The sequence below is a fragment of the Sparassis crispa genome, assembly GCF_003851025.1.
Source record: "Sparassis crispa DNA, contig_000003F, whole genome shotgun sequence".
NCBI classification, from domain to species: Eukaryota; Fungi; Basidiomycota; class Agaricomycetes; order Polyporales; family Sparassidaceae; genus Sparassis; species Sparassis crispa.
In genome coordinates, this window is record NW_020939750.1 from 620201 (window position 1) to 634868 (window position 14668).

General features: G+C 53.3%; 6 protein-coding genes across 6 annotated transcripts; 4 read left to right on the forward strand and 2 right to left on the reverse strand.

Annotated features, from left to right (window-relative positions):
- Positions 1-742: 742 nt before the first annotated feature.
- SCP_0402350 (UDP-galactose transporter) lies at positions 743-2437 on the forward strand (the record flags this gene model as incomplete). The annotated part of the gene is made up of 2 exons (XM_027756973.1): positions 743-1038; positions 1087-2437. 2 exons carry the CDS (start codon positions 743-745, stop codon positions 2435-2437), a joined length of 1647 nt encoding a protein of 548 aa, XP_027612774.1.
- Positions 2438-2841: 404 nt separating this feature from the next.
- SCP_0402360 (Mitochondrial distribution and morphology protein) lies at positions 2842-4008 on the forward strand (the record flags this gene model as incomplete). The annotated part of the gene is made up of 1 exon (XM_027756974.1): positions 2842-4008. The coding sequence occupies one exon, from the start codon at positions 2842-2844 to the stop codon at positions 4006-4008; it is 1167 nt and encodes a 388-aa protein (XP_027612775.1).
- A 76-nt stretch (positions 4009-4084) lies between these two features.
- SCP_0402370 (Probable elongator complex protein) lies at positions 4085-6312 on the reverse strand (the record flags this gene model as incomplete). Its single annotated transcript, XM_027756975.1, has 11 exons — positions 4085-4161; positions 4211-4292; positions 4353-4637; positions 4710-4833; positions 4890-5291; positions 5342-5422; positions 5481-5605; positions 5664-5826; positions 5875-5945; positions 5996-6231; positions 6288-6312. 11 exons carry the CDS (start codon positions 6310-6312, stop codon positions 4085-4087), a joined length of 1671 nt encoding a protein of 556 aa, XP_027612776.1.
- Positions 6313-6638: 326 nt separating this feature from the next.
- Positions 6639-8997, forward strand: SCP_0402380 (Golgi apyrase; the record flags this gene model as incomplete). The annotated part of the gene is made up of 2 exons (XM_027756976.1): positions 6639-6846; positions 6908-8997. The coding sequence occupies 2 exons, from the start codon at positions 6639-6641 to the stop codon at positions 8995-8997; spliced, it is 2298 nt and encodes a 765-aa protein (XP_027612777.1).
- A 1026-nt stretch (positions 8998-10023) lies between these two features.
- Positions 10024-10221, forward strand: SCP_0402390 (hypothetical protein; the record flags this gene model as incomplete). Its single annotated transcript, XM_027756977.1, has 1 exon — positions 10024-10221. The coding sequence occupies one exon, from the start codon at positions 10024-10026 to the stop codon at positions 10219-10221; it is 198 nt and encodes a 65-aa protein (XP_027612778.1).
- A 1016-nt stretch (positions 10222-11237) lies between these two features.
- Positions 11238-14626, reverse strand: SCP_0402400 (hypothetical protein; the record flags this gene model as incomplete). Its single annotated transcript, XM_027756978.1, has 10 exons — positions 11238-11522; positions 11581-11703; positions 11756-11827; positions 11880-11939; positions 11992-12051; positions 12107-12187; positions 12261-12728; positions 12780-13397; positions 13448-13922; positions 13980-14626. The coding sequence occupies 10 exons, from the start codon at positions 14624-14626 to the stop codon at positions 11238-11240; spliced, it is 2889 nt and encodes a 962-aa protein (XP_027612779.1).
- Positions 14627-14668: the final 42 nt, after the last annotated feature.

Sequence of the window (14668 nt, forward strand, 5' to 3'; positions counted from 1 at the left end):
TAATCCTGGTAACATTATGCACCCCGATGTGAGAGCCGTGGCGTGTCGTTGTTCTGCGGGACGCGTCAACGTCAACGGTGTTCACAGGCCCTCGTTCGTGGGCATCATATGATTGCTGGGTGTGCGTGGAGAATGAAAGGCGAGGCTGAGGTTTTCCCTGACGAGCATTCTACTCTGGCCGAGATCGGTGTAGAATATGCCATCGCTGACATTTCCATTCGTAGGTATGCCTACTCCAGGGGTGGCGATACCTAAAGCGCGTCGGTACATGACCGCGCTTATAATTTGCCCTGGTCCCCCCATGCATCGGAGTTACCGGGCGCAATGGGTAGAGTAAAGACGGGTGGTACGAAGCTTTGAGTTTTATGTACCAGCGTACAATCTACATGTACATATGCCGTGTATTGCCTCTGTTCTGCGTGCGACGTCAATCTCGATGTGTACAAATGTATGTTTTCGGGAGAAGAAATGGATGTTTTCATCAGAAGTTGTAATGCCGCTAAACCGGATATGGAGAACGTGCGCGCGCTTGCGGTGCAAGTTACGAAATTGCAGTAAGCGTCGGTACGTTGCACATCGTTCACTCGGCTGGTGACTGTTCTTGCCTGTGTCCTTCATCCCCGCCACGTCGACCTGCACGTTCTGCCCGTCCTCGCTCTCGTTGCGCTACGCGCAGTGTGCGCAGCAGCTGGTCTTTACCAAAATAGTCTTTGGCGTTCGTGCTCTTCCGCTTACCAGCCACATGGACCGCCCTGTTCCTCGGAGAGCCTCTGCGTTCACCGCGTCAAAAGCGACCCCCGCCGCCCTCGACATGTACCATAGGCCATATCCGACGAGCCGCACGGGCACCCCATCTCCGCTTCTTGAGGAACCCTCGCACCATCTGCTGCTGCCGCGCTCGAGCCCGAGGCTGACACCGACTCTCCCGCTTTCCCTCCAGCATACGCCTCAATCCTTCGCGTCGAAGGACGTAGCGCCGAGCAGCGTTGCCACGGATAATGGCCCGACGGTCTGTGGCATGCCTCTGAAATATGTCTCGTAAGTGCGCCCAAAGTTACTTCCCAGCCTCGTCTTACGCTCGCATAGATTGATCACACTCGCGGTACAGAATGCTGCGCTCTCAATCGTGATGCATTATTCTCGTGTGTCCACACCTGCGTCCCAAGCATACTCTCCTGCGACAGCCGTTCTGCTCAATGAGCTGCTCAAAGGCGCGATTTCCTTCGTTGTTGCCTTCTTTCGAGTAGCGTCTGCTGCAGATCCCTCCGGAATGAGGCTCACGGGATGCTGGCTGGCGTTTCGGAAAGTATGCCGTGACATCTTTAGTCCGGACTGTTGGAAGCTCTCCATCCCGGCCATCCTATACGTCGTGCAGAACTCGCTGCAGTTCGTGGCAATAAGCAATCTCCCGGTAGCTACTTTCCAGGTAACCTACCAGATGAAGATCCTCACAACCGCCGCCTTCTCTGTCGCGCTCCTTCGAAAGAAGATCAGTTCGACAAAGTGGCTGTCCCTGTTTTTCCTCGCCATCGGAGTCGGCATCGTCCAAATTCAGAGCGGCTCTGGTCACATCCCTCAGCGTCAAAATGTTGTCGTAGGCAGTGCGCATGAATCTGCACCGCTACACATCCACATCATGAGCCCCCTGAAGGGCTTCGGCGCCGTCACTGCAGCTTGTTTCACATCCGGCCTCGCTGGCGTTTATTTCGAGATGGTGCTCAAAAATTCCAAGGCGGATCTCTGGGTCCGGAATGTACAGCTCTCGTTGTTTTCGCTCGTACCGGCCGTCCTCCCCATCATTTTCGAGACACCCGCTCCGCACTCTCGCGTTGGTGGCAGCATCATGTCGATTTTACTGCGTAATTTCGGCGGCTGGGCATGGGCGACGGTCATTATACAGGTACTGGGCGGCCTGATCACAGCAGTCGTCATCAAGTACTCAGACAACATCCTGAAGGGATTCGCGACGAGTTTGTCCATCGTTCTGTCCTTCCTGGCGTCGGTCGCGCTGTTCGGGTTCCGCATCACCCCGTCATTCCTCATCGGATCCTCGACCGTCCTGATCGCGACGTTCATGTACAACCAGCCACCAGGGAAGGAACTCGTCACTATCTCGGGCGTGATGCCTGCACGGTGTCCGACACCTACTTTCCCGAATGTGAGCCCAGATGCACCGATAATTGGACAATTCCCGCCGCAGAAGAAGTCATCGCCATTCAGCAGCCCTCGTATCCTCGCGAACGCGCTTGGGCTGGCGAACGAAAAGTCGGAGATGGACGCTGCATTCGGCGAGACGCTCGACACACCCCGCTACCTTAGCGCACCCTACGGCTCACCGTACCCCTCGCGGACGCCCTCGCCGAACCCCACGCCACCCTGCCCACCGCCAAATTCTGCGCACGGGTTCGATGCGCACGGCCGTTGGCAGTCGCAGTAGCTGCTCCTTCTACGTGAACCCCCTACAATACAATCTTTGACCAGCCTATACACATAGTCATACTTGACGAGATGCTACGATACCCCACCAACAACAGACTTTGTCTGCACCGTAGACGACGCCCTTCGTTACGATCTATCGCAAGTTATCGCGTGCGCATACATACATGCATCGTTTCATGTTTTTTATTTTGCATCATTATTCACGAGAACATGGAACGTAGAGTAGAGAACCTTGTAATTCTCTTTAAGTAGCTTCGCTGGGCGGCGCCGGTCGCTCAAGCTAGTACGTAGTTTTGCGTAATTCCACGCACGGATACCCACAGCGCTTATGTCCGAGTCTGCATTTGCACGCGACCGCGAAGCGCGTGTGCGTGACTTTGACTTGAACGTGCACTTCCACGCATGTCGATCGACCTGGAATGGCAGAAGCTCGACCCCTCGCTCGCGTCGTCGCTGGTGGACGTGTTGAACAAGCAACTCGCGAGCACGCCCAGGCCGTCATTCATCGGGCCCATTGAAGTGACCTCCTTCGAATTTGGGAGCACCATCCCCGACGTTGAGCTCGTGGATCTGCGCGACATCTACCGCGACTTCCTGGAGGATGATGAAGACGCCGACGCCGACGAGGACCCGGTGAAGGTCTCGCAGTGGGCAGAGGAGGACGGGGGCTTCGAGTGGGTGCCCCGGCGGGCGACGCGCGAGAACGGGCTCGCCGACGACGGGCCTGCGTACCACCTTCTTCCCCCGCACATGCGCTATGGCCGTGCGATGGCGGCAACAGACATGTTTGCGTCGACACCGTCGCTGCGCTCACCCAGAGATATATGGAACCCTGCGTTCACCAGCCTTGCCGACCTGCGTTCGACGTACCCGGCGCCGTCGCTCTATGCCTCAGCCATGTCGTCCGCCCCTTCCATTTCGCGCTCTAACCCCAATTTTAAGCCAGCGCAGGCCAATTCTCAACAGCATAGCTCGCAAGATGCCAATGAGAAGCTCCCCGAATCGCCCCGCCCAGCTTCAGCGCCCGAGCCGCCGACGCAGCCGACGCAGCCGAACCTACAGATGCACTTGCACATCACCTGGAATTCCAACCTCCGGCTTACTCTGACCACATCGCTGCTCATAAACTACCCCTCGCCCATGTTCATGTCCCTTCCTATCAAGCTTTCTGTCACTGGCTTGCTTTTCACCGGCGAGGTCGTCGTAGCATATGAAGGCGCGCGCCGTCGTGTTCATCTCTGCATCCTGGACGAGCTGGACCCGTACAGCCCGCTTGCAGTAGGTCGCGTCAAGCGCGACACGCCCCCGGCGGCAGGAACACCCACCGATGCCGACGACGATACCCCAGGTTCTGCTATGCCCGCAAGGACAGGCAAGCCATTACCAATCGGACAGCGTCTCTTACCTTCAATATATATCGAGAGCGAAATTGGGCAGGCTGATAAGCACGTACTAAAGAACGTTACTCGTGTGGAACGTTTCATCCAGGATGTCATCCGCAAGACTGTAGAAGAGGAACTTGTCTTCCCAAATTTCCACACTCTAGTCTTCGGCGATGAGGATTCATGACGGCGACAACATTTTCTGCCAGAAATACAAGGATACGTGTAATAGTACAGAGGTGGGTGACAGATATTACAACCGATTATAGCAGTAATTTGCTCATGTACGGCCCGTCTAGTTCATACCCCAGTCGACGATAGTAATCTCGAGTACCCACACCTGTACAGGCTGAAGTGAGAAAGCCACAAAAGCAAGAACGAAGACGTACCGGAGATGACGGCCAGCTTGACGCTGCCATGCTCTTCCCGTGCTATCCGCTCTGCCTCCTCCATCAGAAGCGTCCCGAAGCCCTTACAGATCACAAAACTCAATCAGACTGACCCCGACATATACACGTCACATCTTCTCACCTGATGCTGAAATTTCGTCGGATCCCGGCCGTGCACTGGCACCGCCGTACCGTACACATGCAGCTCTCTGACAATACTGCAGCCGCCCTCTGCCCCTTCTTTCCTGACCAACTCTGGCCGGAACGTCCCTTCATCGGAGCATTTTCGAAGCCGCAGTAGACCGATTAAGATGTCGCGCTCCGGGTCTTCGTACGAGAGAAAGGTTTCCCAACCCCCATTTGCCGCGTAATCTCGGCGGAGAAGCTCGACAGACTCTGGCCGAACCTTATGGTGGATCTCATGGATCTAAGAAGGAAAATGAAGAAACGTAAAATATGAGTCACGCAGGGTGGGGCTTCGAGATGCACGACGACATACCCCAACTTCACGGTACCGAACGTCGCGGCATTCTGCACCGAAGTCTTTCATGCGATTCAGTGCCAACTCGCGGAGGTTCCCGGAGTTCTCGCAACCGCTTGAGACCAGCGGCAGTGGGATATCTCTGCAGTCAATTGGCGTGAGTATATTACATGTTTCGGAACATCGGGTCCCATTCACCTTTGCACTCGATATACTCGTGTCCAGGGAGGAACTAGGGCCAATATCCTCGCTACGACGTCGACGAGCACGTTTGGCGTGTAGTTCTTGTATCGTCCAGTCCGCCAAAGTTCATACAGACCTGTTCCCCGAATGACTAGTGTCGGATAGATTTTCAGTCCGTCGCTCCTGAAGGCGGGATTCTCGAAATACTCCTTGAACTGCTCAAGATCGCGCTCAACGCCGACGTTCGGAAGATCGGGCATCATATGTGCAACGACTTTGAAGCCTGCGTCTTTGGCTAGGTGGAAGGATTCGGAGACAGCGCGAACGGTGTGCCCGCGGTTGGTGTCTCGAGCTACATCTTCGTATACGGATTGGACACCGATCTCAAGCCGTGTACAGCCGTAACGGAGCATTTGACTAACTAGATATTTAGCATACTGGTCGCAAAGACTCACTTCGCTGCTTACCTCAAATGTGGTCTGAGACAGTAATCCGGTCGGGTTTCAATGGTAATACCGATAGCCTTCGACCTGCTCTGCTCAGAATAGCTTTAACACGGAAATATAAGTGCACGGCCGTACTGGTTCAGTCCATATCGTGACATACCGGACAGCTTCATCCACGTCGAGGCCGGTGAATCCAGAAAGTGCGTTATGAAGTTGGGCGATGAACTTGTTCCGATAGTCTTCGGGCATGCTCATGAAGGTGCCTCCCATGATTATGAACTCAACCTAAATGAATGTCGGGACTTGCGTAGTGATTCGAAAGTGCAAAATCACCGTTGCATACCTTGTCTACATTATGTCCCAAGCTCTTCAGTTGCTCCACTCGTCCTCTTGTCTGCTCGTACGGATCGTAACGCGCACGGATCGCTCGCATACTGGTAGGCTCATATCCGGTGTAACTTTGCGTGCTGTAGTCGAAGTCAGAATCCGGACCTCCTGGGCAGTACCTGCACACGTTCAGGACAACTCAACAAGATACCAGCGTGAGGACATACACGCATATATTACCCGTCATTGCGATATGCGGACACCGATGCGGTTTACACATCACGGCAACTACTGCAATCTGACCGGTCGGTCAGCATGTCTGCGCATGTACTGGATTTATCTGCTCACCCCACTTGCTGTCCGGATGGGACGTGCCTTTAGCTTTGGCAAGAGAGCCTTCTTGTAGTCATCAGGAATGGCACTGATGATGTCCACCAACCGTGGTACACCCCCAAATCCATATTTCTTGCTCATCTTTGCTCGCAGCTCGTTCAACGAGACTGTTTGGTTCGCATCGTGCGCCTTAATCAACTCTGCCGCAATTCCAGAGGTAACTCTCAGTAGTTGTTCGGCCTGGGACGGACCTGAGTGGTTTTCGCCTGAATCAACCGCTGGTTGACGAAACTATAGCTACACATACCCTCAACTTTCGTTTTCTGTACCATCGCTTCTGAACCAGCTACCAGAAGTTCACCAGAGTTTATTTTCTTCTTGTGAGTAGTGAACCGGCCAGAAGCGGTCTTAATGAGTAGTATCAGCGACTTGCAGAGCCAAAATTGTGCCTGAGACAACTTCCAGGAGACAATATCGGGAGTGCGGACGAGAGATCGTGCTCGACTCGGACGTGCCGCACGGCTCGCGGGAATGATCAACCGCGGTCTCCTTTACTCTCCATCCATCTACATAGGTCTTCAAGCTTCAAGCTTAAAGACAAGGCGAAGTTTGAATCGGGTTCTCTGCATCGGTTAGTTGTCGATGATTGCTATCGTTCATGCCACCTCCAACTTCCGTCGACTCGTGGCTCACCGCTCGTCGCTTCGGGATCGTCATTGACGCAGGATCTTCTGGCTCGAGACTACAAATCTATAGCTGGAAGGATGCGCGTGCCATGCAGGGAGCCGGCATCGCACTAGATACCCTGCCGAAGGTAGAGAAGGGCACACTGGACAGTGAGGAGTGGTCCATGAAGGTTGAGCCCGGTAAGTGGTTTACACCCTGCAATGGAACAAATATCTTCACCCATCATTGTCGCATATGTAGGCATTTCATCCTTTGCCGACAACCTTGAGGGAGTTTCAGGTTACCTTGCGCCCCTTCTAGAACATGCACGGACTGTCATACCACCGTCCTTGGAGCCCGAGACGCCTCTCTTTCTACTAGCTACTGCAGGGATGCGTCTCTTGAATCCGACGCAGCAAGCCGAGGTCTTACAGGCTACGTGTCATTTCCTCAGATTTCACTCCAATTTCCGCATAGACGATATGTCGCCCGCGGGGCCTTGCGGTTCAAGCGTGCGAGTTATCACTGGGGAAGCGGAGGGTCTCTTCGGATGGATTGCGGTCAACTATCTCATGGATGGGTTCTCTGCTTCTGGCAGTGAACTCCCCACATACGGCTTCCTAGACATGGGTGGTGCCTCCACACAGATTGCCTTTGAACCAAGCAAAGAGGCACAGGAAAACGCTCAGAATTTGGCAGATGTCAGGTTACGTCTACTGAATGGCGAAGAAATCATACACAAGGTATTCGTGACTACGTGGCTGGGCTACGGTACGAACCTGGCAAGGGAGCGTTACGTCGGTCAAACTCTCAGCGAGTATGATTCGAACCGCACTTCTTCGTCGACCCAGGACAGGATCATTCTTGATCCGTGCTTACCCAGAGACCTGCAGCTAACCGAGTCTCCTGCACATCTGGACTCGTCGAACGCGCCGTCGAAAATACAACCCACCCTTGTAGGGACAGGTTCATTCGAACAGTGCTTGGAACGGACTCTTCCGCTCTTGAACAAGGAAGCTCCATGTCCGGATGAAAATTGTTTGTTCGACGGAGTATACGTTCCGCCCATAGACTTTTCCGCATCGAACTTCATTGGCGTCTCGGAGTACTGGTATTCATCGGAACACATTTTCGGCTTGGGAGGTGCATACGACGTCGTACAATTTGAGCGGGCAGCATCCGAGTTCTGCGCACGCAATTGGGATGATATCGTGCGACACCACGAGAGCTCACAGCAACAGGGGAAATTAGGCGGGGCTGGGGAGATCCAGGTACACGGGGAATTCGCAGGTGCGGGGGTATGGGGCAACAAAGTCAATATCTCTCGATTGCAGATGCAATGCTTCAAGGCAGCTTGGATCGTCAATGTCCTGCATGAGGGCATCGGCTTGCCTCGCATTATTGATGCCGGAGGAAACAGTTCTACAAATGGCGACAAAGTGGCAGAGCAAGCGGCGACCAAAGGTCTTGGCCGACCCGCGTTCCAGTCTATGGATACCGTTGGTGACATCGCCATCAGTTGGACGCTCGGGAAGATGGTGTTGGAAGCGAGCAAGGAAGTGACCCCCTTCTCGGCGTCCGTTCCACCACTGATCGATCCACTCAGCAATTCGCCGAGTGTAGTCAATTCACCCTCCAAATCACATCTCCCGTCATTCTTAGACTTCGAAGCAATTGAAGACCGAATATCGCACCGTCTTCCAATTTCTCTTACGAGACAATCCTTGGGCTTCTCCCCTGTTGCCACTCTCTTCTATCTCACCGTTATCGCCGTATGTCTGGCGGTCATGTACCGCTTGAGACACCGCGTCAGAAGCGCCGTACGTCGAATAATTTACAGGAAGGATCGCGGATACACTCTCGAAGGTTACGCCATGGAGGAAGGGCGGGCGCTGAACGGAGGTTCTCAGTTGCGTATGTCACGGTCGTCATCGCTGTTGCGTATATCCTCCCAAATCCTCCAGCCTCTGAAAACACTCTCCTCATCCTTGGGATCACGTAACCATCACCCACCATCCATCGGCATCACCGTTACGAGCCGCCATCCGACCCGCTCAGGACAATACTCACCTTCTCGTGTTTCGCCTCTGCGCTCGTTGTCATACCCTCCACAGAAACCTCCACTGCTCAGCCCTATCGATGCTCCAAATGGGACTGCTACAGCATTCGTACCCGGGTCCCCTCGCCTCCAGGATGGAAGCATTGTTTCCAATGGCAGTCTTGCATCGCTCACATCACGCTCTCGAAATTCTTCGCAAGTGAACCTTGCAGTTTTGACTCCTCGACAGACTATCTCGAGGGCAAGTAGTGGCGCGTACCGGCTGAGCGATCGCTTCTGGAATGAGGCCTGAGGTTTGATGCACGATGACTCTTGATGTTATTTTATGCATTTTATGTGAACGCATAAGACTACACTATGTTCTATTGCACATTTGTTTCCTTACGGACTCGTCAGCATCGAACTGCTCAGTGACTCCAGAAATAGATACCCTGCCGCCCTGCCCTCGCCGATGAGACCGTTACGTGTGGAAGTGAGAGCTCACTGCCGGAAACTTGGCAGAACGTACCTACCAGGAGCATGCCACGAGTCGCCTATCTCTCAGTCTACTCAACTGACGTCTACCAGTTGGTTGGGGCTGCAAATGCCAAGCAAACACGGGTAATTGGTTCCTTTCGACAGAGGCCTCGAGATTTTCTATATCTCATCCCATGTGGACCATCCTGCCTTCCGCATTGGCATCGCTTTTGGGTTGACCAGGAAGATCTCCTAGAAATACCCACCGTTGAACGTGAACCAGAACCAACTGGCTTGATAGGGCTGACACAATTTTCGGCTGCTAGAACCTGTCGCGTACTCAAGGCCGATGACTTCTACCCATCGGTCTGTCTGATCTACCTATGCGATGAATATTGGTGACAATTCCCCAGGAATTCACAGAAAGACCCGCCACAGGTACTGTGGTGACTGTGCACCCCGGCATCGGTAAGCAGTTGTGTACCTTCTGACTTGTTCATAAATTGGCCCATTGTGCTCAGGCAAGACGTTATTCTTGTACTGTCTTTTTGTTGCGTTTCAAAGATCACCTTGTCGCAGTGCTCCAGCTGGCCGAAGGAATTTACCTGTTCAAGGAGGACGGTGCTTTCCTCATTAAACCTCAGCATAGGCTGCCGGAGAAGACATGGGTTCTTGTTGACTCCTTAAAGCAGAGGCAAGCACCGGATCCAGATCGCATGAGCGGGGCCCATGAATATCCGCCCATGTTCTAATGGAACTCTTTAGTTTCCAGGAGATCCTTACCCAGACCAGCATCCTACTAGCCGTACTTTCCAGCAAAGCGTTCAAACGGAGGTGGATCTCTATCGATTCTACGTCATGTATGGCTCCGGATATAGGAGTTTTAGAGGTGGCACCAGCGGGGATTGGCACGGCCTGCATGACCGTCCGGGACGGAAATCGCATCCAGAGGGATATGGCGGATTGCCTGGGTGGATCCACGCTGGCCGAAGCCGACGAGATAAAGGACTCAGTCGCGTACATGTTCGAGTATATGGGGCATTGGGAGGACGAAGAGTAAGTTCAGAGGTGTGTACATTCAGCTGGTAACATTATTTTGCTAGCGACAACGTCAACCTTTTGACGTTATAACAGTTATGAGACCAGCTTACCTACACCAGGATTCAATATTCAACTGTTGCAACCGGTGTTTAGGCTTAATACTCTGTCACTTCACCGCCAGCGCTCACATACAGCGACGCCCACTGCCCGAGAACAATATTTGGCTTATGCGGGAGAGTTATCTGCGCTGCTCGCGACGAGTTGTGACGGAAAGTTTTTCGTACTGTATATTCAATGTCTGCGCTGCGCTGACTGGATCGAAGACGCGTCGTGCATCACGATAGATGTCCATATTAAAACTCAGTACTCAGATCTTACTCTTACAGCCGTTTGCAGATCGACACTCGTTCTGTAAAGTTGTGCAAACGGCTGTAATCCGCGGGACTAATAGACAAGTATAGCCTGAACAGGTTGACTGAATGAAGGTTACAGCTAGTTGCGGCTTACAATGTTTTCGACAGTTTCCTTACGATCTTGAACTGCTGGACGATCACGCGCTTCCTGACATAAGGATTGCGACATTTGCGTTGAGCAGATCCAGTAAAGCTTCTCTTCTCACGTACGCCAATGAAAGTATATTTCATATTGATTTTTCTATCTCTGCCGTTGCCAGCTACGATTCGGGGCCGTTAGCCGAGCCTGTGGGTGAGAGACGCGGCTATTTACATAAGTACCACCTAGAGTGCATTTGGTCGGTGTTGTGCCCATGTCCGATTGCCAAGAAGCCGTGCAAAGTTACGAACATCCCGAGTGATAGATTGGATTCAGCGTTCCTGGTGAGAATAACTACGTATGCCGTGGGACTTCAATATTTAAATCGCAACTCATTGCCAGCTGCGCAGACCCTTCATTGTTTTGAATTTTCCATTCAAGCAACAGATGAATGCTACATTCCATGGCGTAGTATGCAGTGCACGAACAGGTACAAAAATGAGATTGCATCCAGCAATAAATCAATTCCATTAGTTTCAGACCTCATGCCTTCCGGGGGCGAGATCTCGTACCACCCCCTCGAGAACTGGAGGCAGGTTGAGATGTCGTTGTGCGGGATTTGCCCTTGAAAGACAACATGTTTCCGCCAATAGCCTGCTTCATTCGCACGATGTCATGCACCCAATTAGTCTCCTGAGATTGAGTCAGAGCGATGGCATGCAGCCGTATCTCTTCCTCCGGTGAGAGGAGGTCAGGCGCCATGCGCTCGCCAGATCGCCAAAGCAGCAGCTGCAGCACAGCCTCATGAAGCAACACGTTCGTACAGTACTGCACATACAAGCGGGTCAACATTGTCCCCCTTTAGATGTTGTGAGGAGAAACTGACCGTGATCTTCTCAATAGAAGATAAGTCCATGAAAGTGGTCGTTGGACGAGAACGTGGGATGTCGTCTGAGGGGCCGTCAGTTCCGGTAGGATTTGACGGCACTTCTTCGTCCATCTCGAAGTCCTGAGGGCGACTGTTGGATTCACTTCGCCTTATCGGTCAAGCACGAACTTACTGGAGTGAGATCGACCACGCTGGGTGAGTGCACGGGTTCAGGAGGACGCGGGTCCGCTTCCGCTGAACCATGCTGCCGAACTGTCAGAAACCGCATGCACTAGGAGACCAGAAACACAACGTACCTCATTCTCCATGTGCTTCTCGGAGGCCCCTGACGGAGACATAGAATTGGACCGTTGTTGCTACGGCACTGTACAGATTAGCTAAACCTTGATATAATTCAGTCGAACCCACCTCCGGTCCTTCTTCCGGGGATACAAAAGAAGACGGTGGTCCGTCCGGTGGCACCAGCACCTATGTCAGTCGTCAACGTCAGGTAGTCGTGAGTAAATCCGATATGTGTACATACATCTGCAACTGCGGCCGACGCCGACGACGATCGGCCATCAAATTTGGTATTGACTTCGTGGTTTCCGTCTGCCTGCATGTTCTAAATTTTGGAATATAACCATGAACACAACAAATGCAGAGAAAAACGTATCACTATGCACATGGCGACTTACCACATTTTCGGCGCCTGCTCCATGGTCTCCGGGCGATGAAGCTACTGTACTAGATGGCTCCCCGCCATCTGCAGAGATGTCCAATTCCTCTCTCCTCTCCCTCCTCCTTACCCACCGCCTCACAAGTTTGTCGAGTTCTTCTACTTCTCTCTGCGACAAACTGCCTCTGTCATGGCAGGTGTCGCACACCTTCTGCCTTGCAGCAGCCCCGCGCATGAATCCATCATGGCGGTCGTTGGCCGGCTCATACTTTCCGTCCATGACAGCCAGGAGCACGGGCTTCACGTACCTTAGCTGCTCCTCCAGCAATAGCCTGTATGCGAACTCCTCCGGGGCAGGAATAGTTGGTGGAGGACTTGCCACTCGTAAGTCAGCTTCTTCATTCGCATTCATATCAGAGTCATCCGCTCCTGCATCGGACGAGGCCTGATCCTCATCCATCCCGTAGTTGTACTTATCTTCGCCCAGCTGTAGCAGCATGTAAGAGTAGAGAGTGAACTGGGAATCCATATCACTCACTTGGCATGTCTCGAAACCCTGGTCACCTTCGGTAAAAAATTGGCTTGTGTCAAGGTTCTTGATCATTCCGTCGTAGAACTGGACCTTGTACCTCGGTTTTTGCGTTCGTTTTGTGGGCGTGATATACTCTAGCAGCTGTGCAGGCCAATAAACCGTGTGATGGCGCATCTCCTTCGCGAGGGCAGGCTCGCCAGGTAAGGTGTACATCGGGTCGCACGATGGGGCTCTCCAGCTCTTCTCAGCTAGCTCAGCGTCAGATTCGCCAAACACGCTCACTGCAGGACTGCCATCCCTGGTGTGGGGAGATGCGCCATTCCCGGTATACGCCGATAGCATCATGGGGAGGCCGTCGTTGTCATCCTCGTCTGTTTTCAACATCAGTTCGCGGCCGGCTATCCACCTATTCTCCAAGTCGGTTTTTTGCTTCTTCCTTGGTGAAGCCAGTGGGCTGCCCAACCGCGCCGAACGCCGAAAGTTTCCCTCGTTAAAGCGGAGGACACCACCAAAGGTCATCGAGAGTACATTACTTGGCGACGGCACGAAAATACGCACATCATCTGTGGAGTTGGGGCTGTCCCCGAAGAGCGACAAGCGTAAGGGTATCCTTGCATGAGTGACCTGAGCACCTTTGAGTGCTATCCAATATCAGAAATATGAATGCACTGCACCTTTGCTGGCCACCAAATGGTTTCGATGTCGTCGTCGTCTTGCTCGACAACGTCTCCTTCGGTGTTCAGCCTGACAAAAACAAGAGAACCGAGATCTGCCAGGGTCCACATTTCCAACTCATCCATATGTTGATACCGAGCGTGCGACAAAGTGAGTGGCTGCATTTGTGATGAGGGCGGAGGCGCAGCTTCGGGAGAACTGTTGATAGAGATGACTGACCCACGACGCAACAGAGAACTGGGCCTGCTTCTCGACCGTCTGTGAGCAGAGGGATCGGTGGGAGGTGGAGAGGACAAGGGTGTCAGGACACTGGGCTCGGTAGGGAACAGAGAGCGTGCGGATGAAGAACCAGACCGCGCACGTTTGCGAGAGGTATAGACATCTCGCACACTCGATTTGTCGGCGCGCGTACTAGGGCCGCTGGTATCTGCTTTGAACAGTGATGCGCGCGTCGTACGGGTAGACCTTTCCTCCCTGTACATAACATTAGCGGCGGGTTTCTTTCTCTGCATAGCCTGCGCATAGACATACTTTCTCGGTGACTTTTTCTGAGCTTGTGTGAACAGACTAGGAGCGGACGGGGATAAGGAACGATCGGTATACGAGACGGAAGGAGACCTATTGCGGGGTGGATGGGCACTTGGTCCAACCCTGCTCCGCGTCATTGGTCCGCTATGGTTCTCCGAGATAGTGGTACGTCTCTTACGGATGGATGGCTTGGAAGCACTACCACTGGGGAGAGCCGCCGTAGAGGTCTTTTCATGCAGAGCCTGTATACCACCATCCTTGCTCAAGGATGCTGACTCCTGCTCCGAGTCTGTAAAAGGAGTGAGGCTACTCCCACTGACAGACATATGTGATGGGGTGTCGAGCCGGATGGAGGCAAGCAAGGAAGGACGATCCCGCGCCGCATTCATGCTCGCCTTACGGGACCGTGCTGGCGCCACAGGCATCGGTGACGGGTGCCGAGGAGCCTTCTTCGGTGAGTTCCTCTTACCTTTGCCTCCATAAGTGATCTTTACTCCCCCCTTTCCCCTGGTGGGCTCCCCGAACGTCGAGTCTCTGTCCGAGATTGGAGAGCTGTTCAGCTGTTCCGCGGTCAGCTTCGAAGCCTTTCTCCCAGCAGCGCGGGATGGCACCAGCCTATCGGCGAGTGACGCGTCATCGCGTTCAGCCATCGTCGATGCCGAAGACTCTGGAATGCTGGAGATGCGGGTCCG